This window comes from Camponotus floridanus, unplaced genomic scaffold (assembly GCF_003227725.1).
Source record: "Camponotus floridanus strain SB8 unplaced genomic scaffold, Cflo_v7.5 scaffold32, whole genome shotgun sequence".
In the NCBI taxonomy this organism is placed as follows: Eukaryota; Metazoa; Arthropoda; class Insecta; order Hymenoptera; family Formicidae; genus Camponotus; species Camponotus floridanus.
The window spans coordinates 945,001-970,243 of NW_020229459.1; the positions used below are offsets into that span (position 1 = coordinate 945,001).

A 25,243-nucleotide genomic window follows, 5' to 3' on the forward strand; every position below is an offset into this window, starting at 1 on the left:
GACCTATCTGCGGCCGCTGAGCAGTGCCGTGATCAGCCACAGCCAGTACTTACAGCAGAATCAAGTTCAGACACCCGTCAGTTTGGTGAGTGGACTGGTGTGTTGGCCTGTCGCTCTCCCCCTCGCTCTTCGTATATTGCATAACTCCTCGAGATCAAGGTTATATAAGCGTCTCGTGGCTTCCCCAGGGTGTCCCGAGAACGAGTCGGGGCGATTTTCCGGTCCTCGTGTCGCTCGGGGAAAAAATATAGGTCGCCATCAGTCGTGTCTTTGGGATCAGCTTTGCGCAATAATTGAATGGAAATAAAGACGCGATTCCTTTATTAGATGTCGAGTAGCATCGCTTCTTATCAATTTTTTTTCAAGTCTCGATAGCTTCCAAGTCATGAGTTTTGACAGATGTACTTTTTTTGTATTTTTGTATTTTTTTGCATTTTTTATAACAAATTTTTGTTAATTATTTTGTTGTCTTTTTTTTTGTATTTTTTATAACAAATTTTTGTTAACGATAGTGTTGCTTTGATTATTAACGCAAAGATTAGGGGAATTTGTTATTAAATATTCGAGTCGTACTCTGGAATCGACTTTTAGTTGGCTCGACAGAGAGTGATTGTGAAATAAAATTTGTTGTATCCTTGAAACTTTGTATCAAAATTACAAGACAAAGTATTACATCTGTTTTATCTTTATATCTAATTTGTGTGATATTTTGGTGCAGTCACCAATCGTGCGTAGCTTCCAAACTTCGACAGTCAGTCGTGACATCGATTCCGCTGCGAAGTTTATTGGTGCTGGTGCTGCCACTGTGGGTGTAGCAGGATCTGGTATGTATTTGCAAAAGAATATAATTATATCAATTTTCAGTCAGCATAATTTTGCACAATAGCATGATTGATAGCGTTATAAAATAATAGAATGTGTAAAATAATAGTACACATATTTAACGAATAATTTGAATTGATTATATAAAAATCAATTTGACATGATTTCAATACAATTATTATATAAAATTATATAATTATATAAATTGAATTATATAAATTATATAAATTATATAAATTTAATAAATTATATTTATTAAATTATATAAATTATAAAAATAATAATAAAATTATATAAATATGAATAATTATAGAAATTGAGTATATAAAAATCATTTGACATGATTTGACACAATTTGAATTGATTTTATATAAAAATCTGCAATTTTTATTATGTGATCATTACATGTGTAATTTGAATTTTCAAGTAATTACTTTCACTACATCCAACGCATGCTCTCTGTTAATAACACATTCATATCTTTCCTATAAATATTATAATTTCCAATACCTTCCAAGTAATTGAAAATTTTTGCAATTTTATGTATCTTTTTAAATTTATCAATTTATTTTATATTTATTGTCCTTCAGAAACATGATACATTAACATAATCTAGTATAACTTTTTTTTATATATGAATATGCATGAATAATAAAATGATTGTTTAATTGATAAAAAAATTGTAGAATTAATGTAAATTAATAGCGTGTGTTTATTTTAATGTCTTGTTTAAGTTTGTTGTTTTTAAAGAAATATTCACATGTTATAGGGGTTGGTATTGGTCTGGTTTTTGGATCCTTAATAATTGGCTATGCACGTAATCCCTCCCTGAAACAGCAAGTTTTTAACTATGCAATCCTTGGATTCGCGCTAGCCGAAGCAATGGGCCTCTTTTGCCTGATGGTAGCGTTCCTCATCCTATATGCCTTTTGAACCCGACTCTCTCCTTGGACCAGATCCTCATGGAAGTGAAGTCGTTGGATTTTTTTTCACCTGTCATATTTGTGCAAGATCTATAGAAAAATATTAATTATTCGTTTTACATGATTTTAAAGTCTCTTTAAGTAATGTGCATGTGCATAGATTGTTACGTAAAGCATCATATATATATGTACAGTGTGTGTCGCAAACATCAGTATCAGCAATAAAATCCTTTGACTCGATATGTATTCTGTAATAGTAGACAAATTTCCATTCCAGGTGCTGGTATTGGATCCGTATTCGGTTCGCTGATCATCGGCTACGCCAGGAATCCTTCCCTGAAGCAGCAACTATTCTCGTACGCCATCCTGGGCTTCGCCCTGTCCGAGGCTATGGGTCTCTTCTGTCTTATGATGGCTTTCCTGCTCCTGTTCGCCTTCTAAGCCATCATCGATATCCGCATAAGAAATTGCTGATATAGTTTTAGTGCGTCACTGCCAAGGCAGCGTCGTCTGGCTCGATGGGGAAAGGCGGCGGCTGCCTCTGGTGCGCGGGATGCCATGAAATCATTAGAGAAGCTCAGATTTTCGTGGTTCGGTGGGGTCGCGACGGCGCGGCAATGAACAAGAGTTAACAATTAAGAGCTATTACACATGTAATTCCATGTCATCGTCCGCGGATCGTCTCGGCCCCCTTCCAAGTCTTCAGCTTGTTTGTAATCATTTCATGGCCTACTGTCTCATGTAGCGTATAAACTCACATTGTTATAAAAATAATGGAAATTTCGGTGTAACGAAAAGAAAACGAATAAGACATTATTGAAAGTTAAAAGAAAAGAAACAAAATAGCGACAGCCTCATCCGCATACGCACGTAGGTATTCACACTCCGTTATAATATTCTACGCGAGCTAGAGTACACTTTTCGAAAAAAAAAAAAATCCTCTTGTCACCTTAAAGGGTTCATCATTGTTCTGCCGTCGCGTACGCACGTTGTTAAGGTAACTCTTGACGATAAAACAAAAAAAAAACTGTACAGTGATACCGAATAAACATCTTTGTCGTGAAATGGATTTTTACAAGTATTTGTCTGCACAATCTCCTCTTCTGCCGCCTCTCTAGATTCGAAGACATTTTGTAATTCCGAAAAATAAATTCAATCTGTTCTTATATACACACGATTATTTACATTTTGTATAAAAATATTATTTGTTTGCATAATACATAATAATATATTAATATTAATGTAATTAAATATTAATATTAATATATTAATATATAATATACATAATAATTAATATATAATTTTTTGCATAATACATAATAATATATTAATAGATAATAATATATTAATACATAATAATATATTATACTCTTCAGTATCTAAATATTCTTGAAATATAAAATTTTGTCTCAAAATGCTTTCATGATAGCGGTTGTGTGTTCGCAAAAATGATAATTATAAAAAAGAGAGTATAGCTACAAAACAGTACATCTCATTTTAGCCATAATATATATATATATATATATCATGTATTAAGGAGTAATTTATTTTTAATTAAGATACATCTATACTTAATTATTATATAATTAAATTTGAGCAAGCCGCTAGCTATTCTAAGCAACAAGAGTTATTATTCAATGGTACGTATAAGCAATGTGCGTGTTATATGCGCTTGAAAGATCTGAAAATAAATGAAATTCTTAATTTCTTTTGCTTTATTAATCAAGACCCATAGATATGTACAGCTTTGTAAGAGTTTAAAGATGCTGGTATTATATTTCACAAGTTTGTTGACATACATACTCAATTATATGACTGCAGTTGAATCTTTTACAATGGGTTTACGAAATTGTGATTGTATAACAAAAACTGTATTTAAATGCATTTAATCTAAACTGTATATATGCATGAAATATAATATAACTTACAATGATAAAAACATCATTAAACATTTGAAAAATCATTATAAATATAACAAAACTAATATGTCGAATTAAAGTCATTGATGTAAAAATAGATGTTATATTTACTTCTTACATCAATCCTCACACACACATATAGATGCTTGAATGTGTTTAGAATACATATAATTAGACTTGTATTTTGACTGTTCAAAATAGACTCCTATTTATTAAATTTATTTATTCCCATATATACTTAAAGCAAAAGTTATTCACTCTGATTTTCATAATTTACTAATTTTCTTAATTTTAGCCTCGTTTGACACGCACACACACACACACACAAGTATAGGCATAAATTTGAAGTATATGTACATATGTAAATATATATTTATATTTTATTTAAATATTATAAAATCTATATTATACAAAACTCTATGCTAAAAATCTCCAACTATACTAAAAGAAGATGACATGGAATATCAATAAAAATTAGTATCATGAAAAATTATTTTTAAATAAAAGAGGAAACTGCGAGTATTATACATGTAATCAGGTTTTTTGTATCTTTTTCTTGCTGACAATTTAGCTTCTATAAAGTAATAAATTTATAAATACTTTTTTAACTTAAAAAAAAAGATCTTATGCGTATCATTCATATTATTCAGACTTCTCTCTGCTTTAGGATCTATGAATTAATCTCACAATGTTATGTGTGTGTTGAGAAAATATATATGTATGATATATACAGGGTGTCCCATTTTAATGTCCCATCCCAAATAACTTTCTTATTTTTAATTTTAGAAAAAGATGTTTCAGACAAAAGTTGTATAGTTTCGAGGGGGACATAAGATGGTACCATTGGTTTGATCTTGAAGAGTTATTTGAAGATCACATGAAGGTTACCTTCAATTTCTTAAATGGAACCTACATTTTCTCATTACATATTCTTGTAGCTTATCTCGAGAGCTTTCCAAAACTATAAATAAAATTAAGAAATGATTTCAAGCCTCATAACTTGAAAAATACTTGATGAAAAAATGTTTATTTATAGTGTTTTGGAAAGCTCTCTAGATAAGCTACAAGAATATGCAAATATATATAGGGTGTTCCATTTAAGAAATTCAAAATGATCTTCACGTAACCTACATGTAACTCTTCAAGGTCAAACTAATGGCACCATCTTATGTCCCCCTGGAAACCATACAACTTTTGTCTGAAACATCTTTTTCTAAAATTAAAAATAAGAAAGTTATTTGGGGTGGGACACCCTGTATATGCTAAATTTTGGTACGTGTAACATTAGCGAGAATTCTAAATTTATGTGTGCAATTTAGTTTTCGCAATATATAATTTCTCTATATTAAATCCATGCATTTTTTAACATAAAGAATGAACAATGTACACGTTCAGACTATTATCATATTCCTACATATTTCTTGAATATTTCTTGTAACAGATTAAAGACTTTAAATCTGTATTATGTGTGACTATAATATTTGTATACGTTTAAGAAATATTCCTACATTTCATTTCGACTTGCTGTGTAAAACCTATAGATTCTACTAAATTATTTAGTAGCATTTAATTGTTCTAACAAACTCTCTCGTTCCCTCAGACACGCCCACGCTTTCTCCTGTTCCTTTCTCGTCAAGCTTTCCTTATTCTGCTTGGCTTTGGTCAATTTCTTATAATGTTCCACCACCTCGTTGTCCGCGTTGCTAATTTTCCGTTTCAATGCTTGCCTCTTACTCTCCTCCTGGGCTAGATTGAACAATCTCTTCAACTGTACAACGTTGTGACTGGACAATGCGGAAAGTTCCTGTTGACATCTCTTAATCTCCGCAAGAATCTCATCATCCTCTTGATTCTTTTTCTGCGCATCAGGTTCCAAGATCCCCTGCTCGACCAGTTCCTTGTGCATTCGTAATTCCAAGTTGATGGAATTCTGAATGGTCAGGTCCCTCAAAACGGGCGAGTCCCCATCTCGGAATAATTTATTCTCCGTATTATTATTCCCGACGTACACCTTCTCCTCGAGAAGCGCAGAGACCAATCGCTGGGTGAGCGGTCCAGCGATACCGTTAGTCTTCTTATCGCCTTTGGATATCAAGTGGGACATGTCTGTGCGATTCTTCCTCTTTTCCCTGTTTGGATTCGCCGCGTCCTCCTCCTGCAACAAATCATTGTGCGCCCACATTAAGCTGTAATGACGACCCAGAGGTGGAATCTTCTTAAAGTCGCTTATGTCACTGTGCGTAGCGATCAATTCCTCCAACAATTTAATATCCTCGGGCATGATGTCGGTGCAATAAGGATCCACCGATGCCCAGAACTTATTGGGGGTATCATTTTTCGGTAGAAGCAGCTTTGGGGCATCAGACTTGGATCCCTCTATTCTTCCAATTTCGTGTATGTTCGACGCCACCTGACTGGCTGAACTTCTCACCGCTCTCTGCGTGTAGAGCTTCGTGTACAGAGGTGGCTGACTCTTGGCGTTCACCTCCTTCGGCTTAAATTTCTCCTCCCGCATTTTCTTAAGCAGAGGTACGCTCTTCCCGCTTTTCGACCTCCTGTCTCTGCGCTCCTCTGCCGACGACAAGCTAGCAATCTCGTCTTGAAGAGTACGATGTCGTACGACGACCGCTGACAGGAGCATCTCCAGTTCCAGCTGCAACGTGTCCAGGTCTTCCATGCCCACGCCCTCCTCCGCTGAACGTTTTAGAATGTTGGTGTATCTTGGCAGATGTCGACTATTGTCGACCGTCTTAAAAATTGCCTGGGACGTTGTTGGCTCTGACGTCTCGGAATTCGTGTCGTTATTCACCAGAGAAGACTGCGCAGTCTTGCCAGACTCTCGTACCTTGACAACAGCCTTCTTAGAACTCTGCTTTCCTTTTCCCGACATATTTCAAGCGCAAAAAAGAGAGAGTCAGCGACGAGAGACAATCAAGCTGTCACTGGACAAGGACTCTTACGTGTTAATTAATTTGGCAAGGCTTCAGGAAAATATCATGTTACATCTGTAATTATGATTATTTAATTCAATAATAATTTATCAACAAAATAAATTGTCAAAAAATCCTCAGAAATTATTATCGTCAAATTAGAAGTGCCATCTTAATACTTACCTCGTCTTATTTTGAGATATCAAATATATCTTGGTCGCATATAAATAATAACAAAATTAGGGTAGATTACAGGTTATAATTGCCACCAGTAAAGTATCCCTGTGATACGTTCTACCAATTGCTAGGGGAGCGTCCCGTTTGACACGTTGCGATTGACCACAGCCAATTATATCGACCTGTGCCTAGGGTAACCAGCAACGATTAACCAATCAGAGAGTCCTATTTTGAATTGGCCAATTGGCGACGTGGTCAATCGGGTGCCACCCATTGCTAGCGATAGATTGTGCACCACTCATAAATGTTATGACTGTCGTTACATGTGTACAAGCCTTAAGGCCATTTTAGAGTGTATCATATCAAGGACTAAAAAGATTTTTTTCTTTTTAGTTGAACTAGTTGCAATTCAGAATTTATCTTTTTTATTTCACTTATTGGAAAGAAATATATATATAGTCGTCAATTTATCTAAAAAGAACAAATCTAAAAATTGAAATTTAAAAATAAAAATTGAAATTTGATCAATCGGAAGAAATTTTAATCCCTTTTATTTTGATTATAATAAAATCAAATTAAAAAAAAAATTCAAAAAAAAAACAAAAATAGATATTCAACAAACTTATGTGATAAATATCCAGCTTTTTTCTCACTTTTTACATTCGTCAAAACAAATAATTCTTTTTCACTTGTGAGAAATAAAAGAAAAGATCAAAATATATAATGTGTATATATATATATATATATATATATATATATATATATATATATATATTAGGTGAAGTAAAAAGTTCTGAGCGTTTTTTCGCTTTATTTCGACGATGAAATGAACATAGTTAGGATTATCCGATTTAGATCAAATATGCGCCGTTTTGTTCGATAACTTTTGTCCATTTTGAAGGCAATTTCATAATTCCGCGATTAAAGAAGTCCTCGTCCCTATTCGTAAAAAACTTGACCAGCTCATTTTCACAAGCCTCTCTTGAGGCCAGTTTTGTACTATCAAGAAAATTTTGCAAATGCTTGAAAAGGTGATAATCGCTTGGTGCCAAGTCTGGACTATACGGCGGTTGCAATAGAACCTCCCATCCAAGCTCTCGGAGCTTCTGGCGCGTCGTTAATGATGTGTGTAGCCTGGCGTTGTCTTGATGGAACACAACACTCTTCCTATTGGCCAATTCTGGCCGCTTCTGGTCGATCGCCTGCTTCAATCTGGTCAGTTGTTCACAATAGAGGTCCGAATTGAGTGTTTGGCCCGATGGGAGCAGCTCATAGTGGATGATTCCTTTCCAATCCCACCAAACACACAGCAAAACCTTCTTGGCCGTTAATCCGGGCTTGGCGATCGTTTGGGCCGGCTCACCGCGATTAGACCACGATCTTTTTCGGCTGTTGTTCTCGTATGTGACCCATTTTTCATCACCAGTTACCATCCGCTTCAAAAATGGATCGATTTCGTTACGTTTCAGCAAAGAATCGCAGGCATCAATTCGGTCCAAAAGGTTCTTTTGCGTCAATTCGTGTGGCACCCATACATCGAGCTTCTTCTTGAGACCAGCCTTATGCAAATGGTTCCAAACGGTTTTCTGGCTAATCTTCAGTTCCTGGGCAATGGAATAAGTGCTCACATGCCGGTCCGACTCGACGATTTCCATGATTTTATCGACATTTTCGACGATTGGCCTACCAGAGCGTGCCTCATCTTCGACGTCCATATTACCAGAACGGAATCGTTGGAACCACCGCTTTGCTGTTGCATTCGATACTGTATTGGGTCCATAAACAGCACAAATTTTTTTGGCCGCCTGCTCTGCCTTTTCACCTTGGTCGTAGTGGTACTGAAGAATGTATCGAATTTTCTCTTTTTTTACCTCCATTTTGGAACGCTGTAACACACAACTGGCTTGACACAAAACTGTCATAGAACTTTTTTGAAGCGTAATGTCACCTTTCAATCGTATGACCCGATGCGATGTATACATCGTGAGATATGGCTCATTAAAGACATCTAGCGGAAAACGCTCAGAACTTTTTACTTCACCTAATATGTATATATATATATATATATATATATATATAAAATTATTAAATTATATTTTACTAACTAAAACAGAAAAACTAAATTTTTTTAAACTTAGATAATTTATATAATTGAACATAATTTATATTATCATATGTTTACACTACAAACTGCTGATAAATTATAATTAAATTTATATAACAAGTTGTATGATTTGTAATTATATATCAGTATATACTAAACGCACGCTAGTATTATATCTCAACACAGAGATTCAATATCATTTACATTTGAAATCACTAATATATTTTTAAAACTTATTTAATCTTTTATTAATTTGTATAAGAATATGAAATATTTTTCATTTTTATCATTAAAACAAATTTCTCTATTGCAATTTCAGATGCTATTTAAAAAATTTACTATCGGCATTTAATTAATAACAAATCAAAATAAAGTAGAGAAAAGTTTATCTACAAGTACAAACTTGAATAAACTTTTACACAAATATTGAAAAATTCTTTTATCAATTCTAAAAACGAATACAAGAATTTATTATAAATATATAGTAAAAATTTTTAAGCTTTTATGTTAATTCTTCATTTTCTTACAAGCACAATTTTTTTCAAATTTTTCCGAAATGAAGGAAGAACAGAATTCGGTTCTCCCTTGTAAAAAAATCTTTTCGTTAGTAATAGAATCTTACTCGCTAAGCGATTTTCGACTAGCATAGAATTAAAGTTACATCGAAATTACAGTGCCAAAAAATATTGTAAATGGAGGATTAGAATGAAAATGATAAATTTAATTTAAGAAATTTAATTGAAATTTTGAATATTATGTTAATGTATATTATATTTTTTACAATTATAAAATTGATAAAAGAAATGTCGAGACAAATATAATTTAAGTAAAAAAATGATTGCAATTTGATATGATGTGTCGCTTGAAGATTATATTTAAAATATTATTTAAAGTTCATATATATGTGTGTGTTTATAAAGTCAACAATAACTTAATATAGAAATAACTTAATATAGAGATATAACTTAATATAGAGATTAAAAGACTTGCAAAAAATAATTAATTGGCTGAGAGTTTTAAATATGCATATTTCCAATGAATTTTCCTGCTTCTCTTTTAAATTGCACTTTTTTATAATCATAAATGTATCTTTAAAAATTCCCAAAAATACAAATATCACATAGGCCAATGAGTTATAACATTCCGAGTGCAAATATAAATAACTGATATTAGATGCATTTATATTTTTTCAATTACAATAGGAAAAGATAATAAAATTTATCACATTACACATTATCATGAAATAAATTGTGGATTCGCAAATTTGTGATATTACATATACATGACATATTCATCTAAATTATCTGTGATTGTATCAACAAGAGTACTAGGCTTTCATCTTAATTGCTCATTATAAATAACTGAGTATTCAGGATGACTGTTACATCTCCTAAAGATATTTCACTGCATCATCAGTTTGTATGAAAAGTTGAAAAAGTATTATATTATTTTTTCTATATAACTTTTAAATAATCTTTATAAAAACAGACTTATAAATTCCACATATATATGTATGTATGTATATGTACACACATATATATACACACACACACATTTGTTTAAATGGATTATATGAAGTATGAACGAAATTTTTCTTTATTTTTACTCGCGCGAGTCCAACTAAAGAATAAAACCTTATTCACTTTGAACACTCAGTCATTCATCATGCAGTTTATAATTTATATGCATAGAATAAACAGCTAAAAAGTAGTCCAAATGTATGTTCTCTATGTGGACTTTGAAATATGATTTACCCTTCGGGTGTATAGAAATATGATATATGTAACTGCATTTTATATGCCAAATTTTCATCACACCCAAAAACAATTATATACGTATAAATATAATATACATTTATCTACACAATAGATCTTCTATTTAATTCATATTTTTTTTATCAGAATTTATCTTGCACTTTCTTGTATTTTCTTACACGAAGGCATTTCGAGATTTTTAGCTTTCATATATAAATCATGATCTCCGAAATTACGGGCTTTCCACATCATGGCTTCCTCTGAAAAAGGATAAAATTTAAAGCTTGTTTCAAATCTTTCAAAAAAAAAAAAAAAAAAAAAAAAAGGGAAGGAAGAAGAGAAAATTATAATTATTGTAACGATATTTAAAATATATATATTGGATATACAGGATGTCCCAAAAGTCCCGGACCGGTCGAATATTTCATAAACTATGCACTTTAGAAAGAAATGTTTCAGACAAAAGTTGTGGCTTGAAGGGGATCATCAGATAGTGGCAATGATTTGACCTTGGAGAGTTATTTGAAGGTGATGTAAAGATCATCTTCAATTTCTTAAATGGAACCCCTATTTTTTATTACATATTCGTGTAGCTTATCTCGAGAGCTTCCCAAAACACTATAATAAAGTATTTCTTCATTGAGTACTTTTCGAGTTATGAGGCTGAAATCATTTCTTAATTTTGCATAAACCATAAAATAATATAATTGTTAATTGCAAATTAACATATTTTTAAATTACATATTTTTTCTTAAAAACAACTATGTTTTTTCTTTACACCAATTGATTCCTGTCATTATTTTGTACATGAAAGTATTAAGGTAAGATAATCGAAAAATGAATATTTTACAAGATATTTTACGATTTATGTAAAATTAAGAAATGATTTCAAGCCTCATAATTCGAAAAGTACTTAATGAAAACTAACTTAATTATAGTGTTTTGGAAAGCTCTCGACGTGAGCTACCAGAATATTTAATAAAAAATAGGGAGTTCCATTTAAGAAATTGACGGTGATCTTCACGTGACTTTCAAATGACTCTCCCATATCAAATCATTGCCACTGTCTGATGGTCCCCTTCAAGCCATACAACTTTTGTCTGAAACATTTCTTTCTAAAGTGCATAGTTTATGAAATATTCGACCGGTCCGGGATTTTTGGGACACCCTGTATTTTGATTGTATATATATTGAGAAGGAAAACAAGAAAAGAATTCTATATACATACTGTAATTTTTCTCTCTTGCACAGGCTTGTCTTAAATTATTGAAGTATTCTTCTTCGATTGAATTTTCTAGCCTACGTAAACTGCCTTGATATTCACTATGAAAGTTTTCTTTAACATAATATGGAACATGTTGAATTTGAGTTGTTCTGGCCACAGAATATTTCCTGCAAGTGAGAAGAAGGTCACATGTATGTGTATTTTATTACACAAATTCCCATTTAGATGAAATTGCTATTAATTATTCTTACGAATTTGAATGCAGACTATATACTGGATCAGATATGAAGAAACTACTCATCATAGTTAACAATATTAGTAATAAAACTGGTAACATTTGAAGAAATGTAGTATATCCATTTGCTTGCTGTAAAATGTTATGCGTTGTAAATAAACGAAAAAATTGCTCTAGCAAATAAAATTTCTCTTCTACTTTACCTGAGAATGAGCATGTTGCGCTTGGGCCTCTTGCTGCCTCGTCCATCTCCCACCTGTTCGACGCATATAAAATTCTTGTTGCGGAAAGCCAACGCCAAAGAACATATTAAATAGTTCCTCAGCTGTGATATCAGCTAAAGATATACAGATATTTTAGATGATGTAGGATAGATCGAATTCAGATAAATAGATAGATAATAGGTAATATAGGAGAGTTTTAATCTAGATCCTCTGAGGGGAAGTCGGGGGAATCACAATGCATCTGATAAGCGAGGGATAAGAGAGGTTTGGAAATAATTTTTTTTTTTCAAATAAAAATATTACAATTTATTCAAAAATATATATGTACTTTGTACGAATGTATGTGTTAATATAACAATATATAAAATATGATATAAGGTAATAACATAAAAATATAAAATTTAAAAATTTAATAAAAATTCAATGATAAGATAAGCGAATAAAAAATGAGCATAACAGATTAAATATACAAAATAAATGCAATAATATATAATTTTAACAAAAATATTTAATGTATATTTGGTCCATCGTGCAACTGAAACAAAAACAACATTGCATTAATAAATTTATTTTAATATCTATAATTTAAAAAATATTTACATCAGCCTTCTAAAGTCATAAAACTCCATTTATCCTTCTTCCGCTCTTCTTCCTCGTCCCACTCGTTCCCCTCAATTATCTCTTTCTAGGGCTCCAACCTGAAGAGCCGCAGAAGGTCAAAGATGTTCAACATCCACCCATTGACTTCCTCATATTGGCTACTTCCGGTTGGAGATCTACCAAGAGATAAGAGGAGGACGAATGAAATGAGGACGAGAAGGAAGGAGGATGAATGCAGTTCTATAGACTTAGTCTAATGTAATCTTTTTTTTAAATATTTTATAGATGTTAAAAATAAATTTACTAATGCAATGTTGTTTTTGTTTCAGTTCAGCGACACACTCCGATCCATTATATATTTTTATTATCATTTTATATATTTTTATATTCTTTTTTATTTCTTTTATATTTTTAATCTTTTATGCAATTTTTTATTTTCTGTTATTATTGTATTTTTTAAATTTTATATTTTTATATTATTGTTATTTTGTATCATATTTTACATATTATTATTAACACTCACACGCACTTATAAAAAATGCATACGCACTTTTGAATAAATTGCAGTATTTTTGTTTGGGAAAAAAAAATTCCTCATCTCTCTCATTCTCACATTATCACTTCCCCTCGCTTATCGGATGCATTACCCCTTCCCCGCGTCCACCAGTCACACCCCGTGATGTTTACTTTCCCCCCTCCCCGCCGGTTCCCTCCGCCTAGCACTCTTCTCAGAGGACTTGATTAAAGTTCTTTTATATTTTCTATTTTTTGTCATTTCTTTCTAATAATGTATAAAATAATATAAAATAATATAAAATAATATAATATAATAAAATAATATAAAATAATATAAAATAATATAAAATAATAACGAATAGATAAATAATATAATGAATATTAATATTATAATGATTATAATGATTATAAATATATTAGAATGTAACACAAATAAAAGGACAAAGTTAAAAACGCTACAGAGAGTGATATTTAATCTGAATTTAATTAATATCTTGTTGGTACCTTCAAATCCGCGAGTATAGTTATAATGTGTATGACCTTGACGATGTTGGGCACTTTGCATTCGTTCTTCTTCAGGACCATACAAGTCATATTGTTTTCGCTTCTCCGGATCGATGAGAATAGCGACTGCATTACCAATGGCTGTAAAAAAATTAGACTTCTTATTTATATTTGCTATAATTCTCTATCGCGACTATATCAAGTATATCTTACCTTTAAAAGCTTCAGCCGCTCCTGGTGCTTTATTTTTGTCAGGATGCAATTGAAGGGCTAATTTCTTGTAAGCTTTTTTAATATCACTGTCTGTAGCGTCTTTGCTGACTCCTAAAATCTCGTAATAATCCTTGCATTTTTTTATCCTGAAATCAGTATCCTTGTAAATAAAAGTATGTTTCACTGAACAGAGAATGAATAATAATTAAGTAAACGAAATATAAAGCAATCATGAACAAATATATGTTTCGTGAATGTCGCAATCCGTTTGAGATGTTGAAACAATCTCACCATTGAAGTATCTACCTTTTCACGTGATCCAACTGTTCTTTCGTGTAATCCGAATTAGTCTGGGAATGTGTTCCATCTTTAGTCGCACTCTGGCGTTTTCTAACAGTAGGCTCGGCAGCCTCTGGTTTCTGGTTTTGCTTCGAAAGTATCGCCACTTCCGCCAACAGTTCTATAAATGCATAATCGTGTCGATTACTCCTTCATGACACTTCCCATACAGCACAGAACACTGCAGCAATATTGCTACAATGTTCACAGCAACATTGTAACAATATTGTAACATTGCTGCAATGTTCTGTGCTGTATAGGTTGTTTCATTGTTTTCTGCCAGAAAAGGTTTACAGAAACTGCTTTCCCAAGATAAGGAAAATTAAAAGTAAAAATTGTGTGCGTGAAATAAATCAAGAACTATATAAAATCAACAACTCTCCCCTTGCAGTGCAGACCATTGTTGCTACATTGCAGCAATATTTTTATTACATTGCAGCAATATCGCAGCAATATTGTTATTACATTGCAGCAATATCGCAGCAATATTTTTATTACTTTGCAGCAATATCACAGCAATATTTTTATTACATTTTTTTTACAGCAATATTGTTATTACATTGCAGCAATATCGCAGCAATATTTTTATTACGTTGCAGCAATAATGCAGCAATATCGTTATTACATTGCAGCAATATCCCAGCAATATTTTTATTACATTGCAGCAATATTGTTATTACATTGCAGCAATATTGTTGAGAGCAAGCAACACAAAAAGATCGTCGTCGGACGAATTTAACATTGCTTAATGGTCCTCCTGGAAGTCGCACGTACCCTCAGCCTTCTTCGTCGGATAAAGCCTCTGGGCCTTGCGAATAAACTTCTCGGCCTCCTCGTATTTTCTTTCCCGCATAAACCGCTCGGCGAGTTCCGTGCATCGCTCCGCCTCGTCCTTGTTGCTGTCCATCTTGTCCGTCGTCGGGAACCGAGAAGTCACAGTCTTGTGTTGTATCGCACGACAGGGTGACGGGGCAAAAATGTTAAATAAGTCGCGAGGGAGGGCCGGACTCTCAGCACTCTTGACCGCGGCGTGCGACTCGATCACACGTCACGAGCATCGTTTCTCGTTTCATCGGCCGAGCAGCGAATGATTAAAGGTGCGAGGAGCTGATGAACGTCATCGTAACGTCAATTAATCACCTATACCGCGATATTTCGGCCGAACGAGCATACACGACGGACCAGATGCGCGCGCGCGCGCGCGAACAGCTGGCTGTACCGGGGGGGAAAAACTTTCGCGATCCGCGAAAATTGATTCGACGAATCCGAAAGTTTCGAAACATCGACGCTGAATTGCGTGTTGCATGGTACTTGTTCGACGCGGATTGGTCCAATCGAAGGGCCAATAGGGTTTTTTCCTCTCTAGGAAAATTTTACCATTCCCCGCGTTTTCATGGACGTGAATAATTATATTTTAATGTACTTCATGAATATATATATATATATTTATATGCAAATTATCATATATAATATTTAAATTATCAATATATAAATATACTAATAAATAAATAAATAAATAAATATATACAAGGTGTTTCAGATCATCTGTACCATCCATTTGAAAACTAGAGAAGTGGTTATTTCAAAAAAGTAAAAACATTTTCTTTATAAATCGGGTGCGCTCTATCGAATGGTGATATTTTCAACTTCTGGTTCCGGCCGGAAATAGGCGATTCAGACCGGAAGTGCATTTTCTTAAATGAAACCTCCTATTTTTCATTGCATATTCTTGTAGCTTACCTTGAGAGCTTTTCAAAACACTATAATAAATTATTTTTCCATAAAGTACTTTTCGAGTTATGAGGCTTGAAATCATTTCTTAATTTTACGTAAACCATATTGCTGCAACATTGCAGCAATATTATTAATATTGTTGTAACATTTCAGCAACATTGCAGCAATATTATTAATATTGATGTAACATTGCAGCAACATTAAGATATTAGTCCCGATCTACTATAGATAATTTAAGCCCTAAGGCCCGCTTCCACAACTCGAGTTAATCCGAGTAAATAATACGTTAATACGTTAAACTGGGTCCTGATTGGTCTATTTGCTACTTAAATTCGGATTAACTGGATTATGGAACTGGGCCTAAGTCTTAAGAAATTGACCAATCACAGTCGAGTATTCTCTTCATACTTGACTGTGATTGGTCAATCTTTTAGGTCTAGTTCCACAATCCAGTTAATCAGAGTTTAAGTAGCGAATGGACCAATCAGGACCCAGTTTAACGTATTCAACTCGAGTTGTGGAACCGAGCCTTAAAGCTTGAGATTTAAATTACCCCAAACCCGGCCTTACTATAATGTTCCGTAATGTGCTGTACGGGGAACGACGTCTGTGTCGTCGAATAGAAACCACCACGAGTAGAGCTCGTGCTGGTTGACAAACGCACACACCTTCGTACACTTTATCGAGGCAAGATGGCGAGCAAGGCCTGTTGTTCCGCCTTCTCTCCGGACGGTCAATATTACGCGTATTGCGGCAACGATGGTAAACTGAGGATCTGGGAGACCGCGAGCAGCCGGTTGAGGCACGAGTACATCCCCAATCAGCACTTATCCTCGCCGTGCAGCGTCATAGGATGGGTCCTCGTGAGCCAGCAATCGGCGAGCAACGCATCAGTAAGTCACGCCATGTGCTCCATAAACGAAACCCTCGTTCGCTCTTTTTACGCTTCGTTTGTCGACAAATTTTTATTTCTTCTCTCGACCTCACGATCCTCCCCCGATCCCTATTAACGCTTTTGCGTTGTCCTTTTTCTCTTTTTTTTTATTTTACTCATTGTCTCGTTGAGGTTAGGTTGAAAACGCGCGCTCGCGTATCTCGGGATCTCTAGCGAGTTTCTCGTTGATCTCGTGACCATAATAATTTTTAAATTTCGATAGAAAGGAAAAAAATACTTTGAAAATATTAAATGTATAATAAATAAGTTTTCCACTATTTTTGATGGAATACATTTTTTACTATTTTCAGTGTGTTATTCTTAATATCTATTTATTATACCTGTACAATTTAATTAAAAATAATCTCCATAATTTTTCAACATTTTTTTCTATTTATTATACATGTATAATTTAATTAAAAATAATTCCATAATTTTTCAACATTTTTCTCTATTTTTCAGGCAAGATTCTAGATTGATAGAAAGTTCAATCTTTGTCCCTGTGATGATTTTTTCTTGTTTTTTTGATATTTCCATCAGAATTTTGAAATTTTTCATCAGACAAAGTACGCCGTATTGATTGAAATAAATAATTATTTAAAGGCATTATGTCTAGTGAATTAGGAGCAAAAGACTTCAGCCAAGTTCTAATGACAAACTCTTGATAAATTTTGCCATGAGACCAATACACACACACATGTACAGTTTAATAAAAATTATAAAGTAATCTCTGTAATTTTTCAGCATTTTTCTTTATTTTTCAGGTAAGATTCCAGATTGAGAGAAAGTCTAGTCTTTACCTCTGTAATGAATTCATTTTCACACTTCTTTGATATTTCTAAATTTTAGACAAAGTATCGTATTAATTACAATTGCCTGAAGGCATCATGTCTAGTGAATATGATGGGAGCAAAAGAGTTCAGCAAGTTCTAATAACATACTCTTGAAATTTTGTTACATGAGACCAAGCAAGACAATCAGGTGTGATTTGGACTATGAATTTTGAATCTTATAAAATAGTAATTATTGATCGTTATTATTATTTCATTTAAGAATTTGGAAAGAAAGATAATCTTTAGATAACTCTTTAGAGAAATATCATCCAGTTAAATTTTTATACTTGGTTTCAGGGCAGAATAGATCAACAGGATATTATTGGAACTTGGCTAGATTGATTTGCCTGTCCCAAGTATACTCATTAGACATAGCACTTTTAGGTTTATTTATTTCAATCAATCCATGCGTGCTCTGATAAAAAATTTAGAATATCAAAGAAATAAGAAATTGACTTGAATTTGATGATAAATTTGCAAGTAAACGCCAGACTTTCTAACAATTCAGAATCTATAATTTACTTGAAACCTGGAAAAAATGCTGAAAAATGATGGAGTTACTTTTATGATTAAACTATACGCGTATAATTTATTAATAAATATTGAATTTTATAAAAAATAATGAAAAACTTACTTATACAGTTATTATATACTTCTATCAAGTATTTAATATATGACATATATCTTCCTTGTCTGTTTTTCAGGTAAGATTTCAGATTTAGAGAAAGTCTAGTCTTTACCTCTGTGCTGAATTCATTTTCACACTTCTTTGATATTTCTAAATTTTAGACAAAGTATCGTATTAATTACAATTGCCTGAAGGCATCATGTCTAGTGAATATGATGGCTGGGAGCAAAAGAGTTCAGCAAGTTCTAATAATATACTCTTGATAAATTTTGTCACATGAGACCAAGCAAGACAGTCAGATGTGATTTGGACTATGAATTTTGAATCTTATAAAATAGTAATTATTGATCGTTATTATTATTTCATTTAAGAACTTGGAAAGAAAGATAATCTTTAGATAACTCTTTAGAGAAATATCCAGTTAAATTTTTATACTTGGTTTCAGCGCAGAATAGATCAACAGGATATTATTGGAACTTGGCTAGATTGATTTGCCTGTCCCAAGTATACTCATTAGACATAGCACTTTTAGGTTTATTTATTTCAATCAATCCATGCGTGCTCTGATAAAAAATTTAGAATATCAAAGAAATAAGAAATTGACTTGAATTTGATGATAAATTTGCAAGTAAACGCCAGACTTTCTAACAATTCAGAATCTATAATTTACTTGAAACCTGGAAAAAGTGCTGAAAAATGGAGTTACTTTTATAATTAAACTATACGCGTAAAATTTATTAATAAATATTGAATTTTATAAGAAATAATGAAAAACTTACTTATACAGTTAATATATATTCTATCAAGTATGTGATATATCTTCTATCAAGTATCTAATATATATCTTTAATGTCTCTTTCAAGCCATCGTCGAGGAAAAGACGCAGAAAAAAATCAGTTTCGGAGGATGTCGAGCACAAGCCTGTGGTGGCGATGGGTTCGGCTAGTGGGAAAGTCATGTTGTACGATGTAGCAACCGCTCATGTCAACGTTGTATTGGAGAACGGTCATTCGTCCACAGTTACGGCGATGGCCTGGTCAACGTGCAGCGGACTGATCACTGCCGCCGACGATTGTCACATTGTCGAATGGAATCTACAAGAGAACGGAATCAAGTGTAAATGGAAATCGGGCAAGGCAAAAGTCACAGCTCTGGCAATCCCAGCTAATAGCAAGTCTTTGTTGTCCGCCGAGAGGATAATCAAGTGGTGGAGTTTGACGACGAGACAATTGATTCGCACGTTTACCGGACATGCCAATCAGGTCATATTTCTTCATACGATAAAAGTAGACGACTCGACCTGTTACCTAATCAGCGGTGCTCGCGCGGACGGTTATCTCTCTGTATGGTCGTTAGACAAGGTATATTACATTCAATTTCACTTCCCAATACATATATGACTTGTAACTACTATATAAAATGTTATGGGTCTTTTTTGATTTAATTTTAAGGATTTGATTTGATTTAATTTCAATAAATCGATAAAGATTACTTAGAAGATATTGATTGACTTTACATTTTACATTTTAGCATATTAAATTACTAGTACATAACTCATAGCAGGTCAGTAGTTCTAAAAAAAAGTTCTAGCTAATAGTATTTAATATATAATACTTTGGTTCCTTTCCTATTCTTATTAAGTAATCTCATGCTTAACTCTCAACATAAATTATAAATAAAAGAAAAATAAAAAATCTCAATTCTTCTTTTTAAAAGAAAAACTTTTTTTAGAACTACTGACCTGCTATGAGTTATGTACTATTAATTTAAAATGCTAAAATGTAAAATGTAAAGTCAGTCAATATCTTCTAAGTAATCTTTATTGTATTGATTGTTATTTAATATCCAAAAATAAATATTCTGCTAAAATAATATCCATCTTATCATTTTTATTTTATTATTCATATTTTTAATAGCGTTGTCAATTTTGGCAACGTTATTTACAGTTTAACGCTAGCGAAAAATTTAAATATTTACACAGATCAAAGCTACTAAGTATTTTTTGCTTGTTTAAAACATGTTTTTTTTACTTAAAAACACAAATAAAACAAAAAACATTGTTCTAAACAAAAAAAACAGTGTTTTTTGTTTAAAATAAAAAGATAAATTTTTTGCCAACCCTGATTTTAAGGAGAAAAATTCCTACAAGAGTAACAATGTAGTAAAAGTTTTTGAAATTAAATTGTTGGAATGCATATATATAACAAGAGTTTAATTTTTAAATAATTTTAAACAGAGCTTAGAATTTTAACTTATACAAAAACATAAATTTCACTGCAAAAGTAAAGTAAAAAAAAATTGCAATAAAAACTTAAATCTTTCTTGATATTATATTACAAGGATTTTTATCTCGGATTTAATTGAAGATTTCAATTTTGAATATTATAAAATATGCAAATTTTACAATTAAATTGCTTTTTGACTTTGTTTAGAATAAAAATGACAAAACGTCGATGGCAACATTATCCTTGCAAGACGAAGCTACATCCATTTCGACAATTGTTGTGGAAGAATCGCAACAAGTTGTTATATTGGGTACTACTCGATCGGGTCAAGCGCAATTGTTCAAGTATCAACCAAACGGTCACACGAAACCGTTGAAACCATCTCTAAACATTGCGGTTGCAGCTGATGTCAATCAGAAAGAAACTGTTCAACAGATTCCTATTTTAGCAGGCCATTTAACTGAGGATGAAAAAGTATTGTTGATGTATGGTAGTCACTTGAACTTGACGTTCGAGAAAGTTACGCCCGATTTTTCGGACAAAATACAATGTTTAGTTAGATCGGAAAAGTTGGACACGAAAAAATTAAAAGAAAGGAAAGAAGAGACAGTTTCTAAAGTAAAACCTACCTCGATAGAAGAAGACGTTGAATATCTTGCACCAGGTAACATCTTGGCATATAATTATATTTTCTATTTTTTCTCTCCTCTCTACAGTTTATTATAAAAGTAAACAGTTAATTACCAGTGTTTGCTGGTATCTAGATAAAATTATCTAGATAAAATAATCATCTAGATAAAGAAAAATGGCTCATTTTTATCTTTAACTAGATGAAGAAATATAAAGTATCTTTATCTTAGATGAAAAATATATGTCATCTTATCTAAAAATTGTCTAAGATGACGTTTTCATTATGCAAAAAAGTTTTCCAGACATGCTTCTAAAAATCTATCTAAAGTATCTAAAATATATTTTTTATATTATTATTATTAATATATTATAAATATATTATTATTATATTATTAATATATTATAAATATATTATAAATATAAATTAATAAATAAATATTTATCATATCATTTATATACCTTTTTGCTATTATTTAAATATTCTTTAGGAAAAGAGAAAGAATATGTGTTTATGATTTATTTATAGTCTTCTAAAATAAACAAAAATACCTAAATAATTATATAGATTATCGCAATAATTATCTCAACTTTCATCTAAATTAAGTAAAAGCAAAATCATCTTTATCTCATCTAAGATAAATTTACGGATTTTTCTTTATCTAGATAATTTTGAAATTATCTACAGCAAACACTGTTAATTACAATATGTGAATCAATGAACAAGCATAAAAGATAGCGAATATTATAAAGATAAGAAAAAAATATGGAAATATTTTTGTTACAGGAGTAGGAGTCGCGACATTGAAAAGAAATAGGACCAGTTCAGGTTCTCAATTACTCTTGAAAGATAGATTAGAGAATCTTAGTTTGGATACAGACGGGAACACATCAGGAAGGGTACCGTCGAAGGGAGCCAATACACAATTATTAATGCAAGCATTGAACAGCAAAGATAAAACCATTTTGGCGACGGTGTTGTTCACAAAGAACGAAACTGTAATTCGTAATACCATCGCGAAATTGCCAGTACAAGCAATAGCGCCGTTGCTTAAGGAATTGACCGTTATGTTGCAAGGCAAAACATATGCGTAATTATATTCTGTTATCCTCTATTTTTTTTCCGTATAAATTCTCCAAAATCTTTGTTTTTCGTGAGACCATGTAAAATTTCTATCTAATTTCGCTTCGTTTCTAAATTGAACCGTCTATATTTAGGAGTAAAATTGCGGTGATGTGGTTGCAAGCTTTGATAACAACTCATGCGGCGCACTTGATGTCGCGACCAGACATCGCGGAAGCGTTCAGTCCTATTCTAAGTTTTATCGATGCAAAATTAATGCTCTTGACGGCTGTACAAAGATTAAGAGGTAGAGTTTCCCTAATAACGGGACAAATATCTCAAGCTAACGAGGAACATAATAAGGACATCATGGAGGAGAGCTTGCTCGTTTATCAAGATCCAGGTTAGTTTATTGATAATTCAAAAAAATTTCGTGATTTAAATAAACATTATTACATTAAAAATGTAATGTATATGCAGATTCGTCGGATGAAGGTGCTGACAAAGACGATATTGATTTGAGCAGCGAATCCGACGATAATTGGGAAGAAATGTCGGATCAGGATGTTCAAGATGAGCAAGATGAAGAAGACATCAAAAGCATTAAATCCGAAATCGATGATGTGGATGATGACAATGATTCTATGCATAGTTGAATATTCAATCAAGTTGATTAATTGACAGAATAAATTACTTAATCATGAATTCATTGAAGGCCGCAAACCCACTTCCAACGATTTGCAATTTGCTACAATGTCAAGACAGAAATTCATTTATAATCTTATATGGTGCATATAACTGATATATATTTTTTTGTATATGTATGTCCTTTAATTCTTTATATAAGTATTTTTATATTATATGGACATGTATAAAATTATAAATTGATTTTTGTCACAAATATATATTATAATTTATTTAAAACAAATCTAAAAAATATCATAATTGTGTTTCTTGTCGAAGAATTAAATTGTAATACAAGAATCATTAAAAAAGATGCCTCCAATATTTTGTTGAGAAAAAGGAGATATAAAGTAAAATTAATAAAATGATAAAAATTTTGTTCCAAGAGTGGTATATTGGCCAGAAATGATTTCTCTTGGTAATATTATTCTGTTAAAAATTTTTACTTGTTGGAGCAGTTGTTATTAACAACGTTATATATAAACTTTAATAATAAAAGAAAAAAAAATAAACAGAGTATCGTCTTTTATATTACAATGATTCTTTTCAGTAACAGCTTTGTCTGTCATCCTTGATGAGAACGACTGTAATACTGTGTAATGTAATACTGTATAATGCTGTATAAAATATACTCTTTTTTTCTTGTAGAAACGTTTATTTTTACTGTTATGCGAAATGGATCTAAGAAAAAAGCCAAATTATATATAAAACATACTTTAATAATTTTATAACGATCATCATTGTATACGCAATTTTCCACGATAAATAAAATATGAGTATATTATTTCATGCTTGTATAATTAATAAATAATTAGTATTATCAAGTGTAATGCTTTTATTATAAAATATCTATCGGTTTATTAATAAAGATATATGAATATAACAATAAAAAGAATCAAAGTATTTTTATAAATAAAATTTAGGATTTATAATACGTGAGTCCTTGTATAAGTCGTATTGTTTGTATCAAAGTATCGATTTCTTTTTTTAGAACATATTTACACGTAATGTTTCCTCTGTTTTATATAACTTTCAGATAACTTTCGATAATATTTTGTGATCATAAATCGAATCCGTACCAATAGCGTTTTTCACAGTACGATAAATATAAAAAAAAATTTATTATATTTTGTAAAATTGTGATTATTTGCTATTACTTTTTATCAGGGTTGGATAAGTTTATATTTTTTTTAAACTAAATTAAGTTAAAGTTAATGGGTTAAAAAATTAATTTAGTTATATTAAAAGTTATACAAATAAAAAATTAACTCAAAAGTTATGTTAAGATTAAATTAACGTTAGTTAAGATAAAAGTTAAAATTTTGAAAAGCATTATTTCATTTTATATTAAATTAGATTGTAATTTTAAAATTAGATTACTCTAAATAATAATAATATGACTCATCAAATAAATTTAGGGGGAAAGTTAATAAGTTTATGTGTTTTAAAAATAACTAGTTAAAGTTAAAAGTTAACTCTTTTTAAAATAATTAAGTTGAGTTAAAAATTATTAACTTTTTAACTTTTTTTTTAACTTTTAACTAATCAACTAGTTATTACCCAACCCTGCTTTTTTTTAAATAGAGTTAAAATTTTACTCCTATTTTAATGCTCACAGAAATACATGGAATACTTAAAAAATTTTTTACCAGGTGTCCAGAATTCAAAATCAGATGAGAGATATTAAAATATACTTTTATTAAAAAATTTCTTTGGAAATGAAATCTTGGAGAGGAGTGTATCATTGTGTATTTTATATTATTTTAATTTTTTTTTTCATTTAATATCGTCATCGTTCTAATGATACAATTACGAAAAATGTAGTAGAAAAATATATATCACTCACCTAATCTCGTTTACGTTTTATTCGAACTGTGTGGAGATTACTTGTGTATTATCATGCAAAATTCTGTTATTTACGGAGACTTTAAATCAGCCGACACATAATTATCGAATTTCGACAAGAAGACTCGATAAACTTGATGAACTTGAAGACCGGCCGGTCGAGCGATATAAAATGTCGCGTGTCA

The 25,243-nt window shown here is 31.7% G+C and overlaps 5 protein-coding genes across 6 annotated transcripts in view; 2 read left to right on the forward strand and 3 right to left on the reverse strand.

Annotated features, from left to right (window-relative positions):
- Positions 1-2,814, forward strand: part of LOC105250780 (ATP synthase lipid-binding protein, mitochondrial) — a 3,829-nt gene extending 1,015 nt beyond the window's left edge. For both annotated transcript variants that reach the window (XM_011257048.2, XM_025410448.1), the window contains exons 3-5: positions 1-85; positions 719-824; positions 2,023-2,814. The exon at positions 1-85 is cut by the window's left edge and continues 17 nt beyond it. In XM_011257048.2, coding sequence (XP_011255350.2) covers positions 1-85; positions 719-824; positions 2,023-2,186 — 355 coding nt within the window. In that variant the 3' untranslated portion in view covers positions 2,187-2,814. The remainder of the gene's footprint in view (positions 86-718; positions 825-2,022) is intronic.
- Positions 2,815-4,756: 1,942 nt separating this feature from the next.
- LOC105250775 (transcriptional adapter 3-B) lies at positions 4,757-6,880 on the reverse strand. The gene is made up of 2 exons (XM_011257042.3): positions 6,778-6,880; positions 4,757-6,669 (listed from the first exon to the last, which is right to left on the reverse strand). Exon 2 carries the CDS (start codon positions 6,552-6,554, stop codon positions 5,217-5,219), a length of 1,338 nt encoding a protein of 445 aa, XP_011255344.2. The 5' UTR covers positions 6,555-6,669; positions 6,778-6,880; the 3' UTR covers positions 4,757-5,216.
- A 674-nt stretch (positions 6,881-7,554) lies between these two features.
- LOC112638548 (histone-lysine N-methyltransferase SETMAR-like) lies at positions 7,555-8,785 on the reverse strand. Its single transcript, XM_025410498.1, has 2 exons — positions 8,720-8,785; positions 7,555-8,657 (listed from the first exon to the last, which is right to left on the reverse strand). Exon 2 carries the CDS (start codon positions 8,646-8,648, stop codon positions 7,623-7,625), a length of 1,026 nt encoding a protein of 341 aa, XP_025266283.1. The 5' UTR covers positions 8,649-8,657; positions 8,720-8,785; the 3' UTR covers positions 7,555-7,622.
- Positions 8,786-10,385: 1,600 nt separating this feature from the next.
- LOC105250774 (dnaJ homolog subfamily B member 12) lies at positions 10,386-15,697 on the reverse strand. The gene is made up of 8 exons (XM_011257041.3): positions 15,260-15,697; positions 14,453-14,606; positions 14,147-14,292; positions 13,934-14,074; positions 12,293-12,426; positions 12,106-12,221; positions 11,858-12,021; positions 10,386-10,889 (listed from the first exon to the last, which is right to left on the reverse strand). Exons 1-8 carry the CDS (start codon positions 15,390-15,392, stop codon positions 10,780-10,782), a joined length of 1,098 nt encoding a protein of 365 aa, XP_011255343.1. The 5' UTR covers positions 15,393-15,697; the 3' UTR covers positions 10,386-10,779.
- Positions 15,698-16,834: 1,137 nt separating this feature from the next.
- On the forward strand, positions 16,835-23,347 carry LOC105250773 (WD repeat-containing protein 43). The gene is made up of 6 exons (XM_011257040.3): positions 16,835-17,112; positions 19,478-19,975; positions 21,047-21,503; positions 22,254-22,557; positions 22,685-22,932; positions 23,010-23,347. The coding sequence occupies exons 1-6, from the start codon at positions 16,912-16,914 to the stop codon at positions 23,183-23,185; spliced, it is 1,884 nt and encodes a 627-aa protein (XP_011255342.1). The 5' UTR covers positions 16,835-16,911; the 3' UTR covers positions 23,186-23,347.
- The last annotated feature ends 1,896 nt before the right edge of the window (positions 23,348-25,243 follow it).

Excerpts from the sequence above, each read along its gene's own strand:
- LOC105250775 (XM_011257042.3), bottom strand. The coding sequence starts at position 6,554 with ATGTCGGGAAAAGGAAAGCAGAGTTCTAAGAAGGCTGTTGTCAAGGTA.
- LOC112638548 (XM_025410498.1), bottom strand. The coding sequence starts at position 8,648 with ATGGAGGTAAAAAAAGAGAAAATTCGATACATTCTTCAGTACCACTAC.
- LOC105250774 (XM_011257041.3), bottom strand. The coding sequence starts at position 15,392 with ATGGACAGCAACAAGGACGAGGCGGAGCGATGCACGGAACTCGCCGAG. Across the intron at positions 14,293-14,452 it reads CAGTTGGATCACGTGAAAAG|GATAAAAAAATGCAAGGATT; the intron begins GTAGATACTTCA and ends TACTGATTTCAG. Across the intron at positions 10,890-11,857 it reads TGCAAGAGAGAAAAATTACA|AGGAAGCCATGATGTGGAAA; the intron begins GTATGTATATAG and ends ATCCTTTTTCAG.
- LOC105250773 (XM_011257040.3), top strand. The coding sequence starts at position 16,912 with ATGGCGAGCAAGGCCTGTTGTTCCGCCTTCTCTCCGGACGGTCAATAT. Across the intron at positions 19,976-21,046 it reads CTGTATGGTCGTTAGACAAG|AATAAAAATGACAAAACGTC; the intron begins GTATATTACATT and ends GACTTTGTTTAG. Across the intron at positions 21,504-22,253 it reads CGTTGAATATCTTGCACCAG|GAGTAGGAGTCGCGACATTG; the intron begins GTAACATCTTGG and ends TTTTTGTTACAG.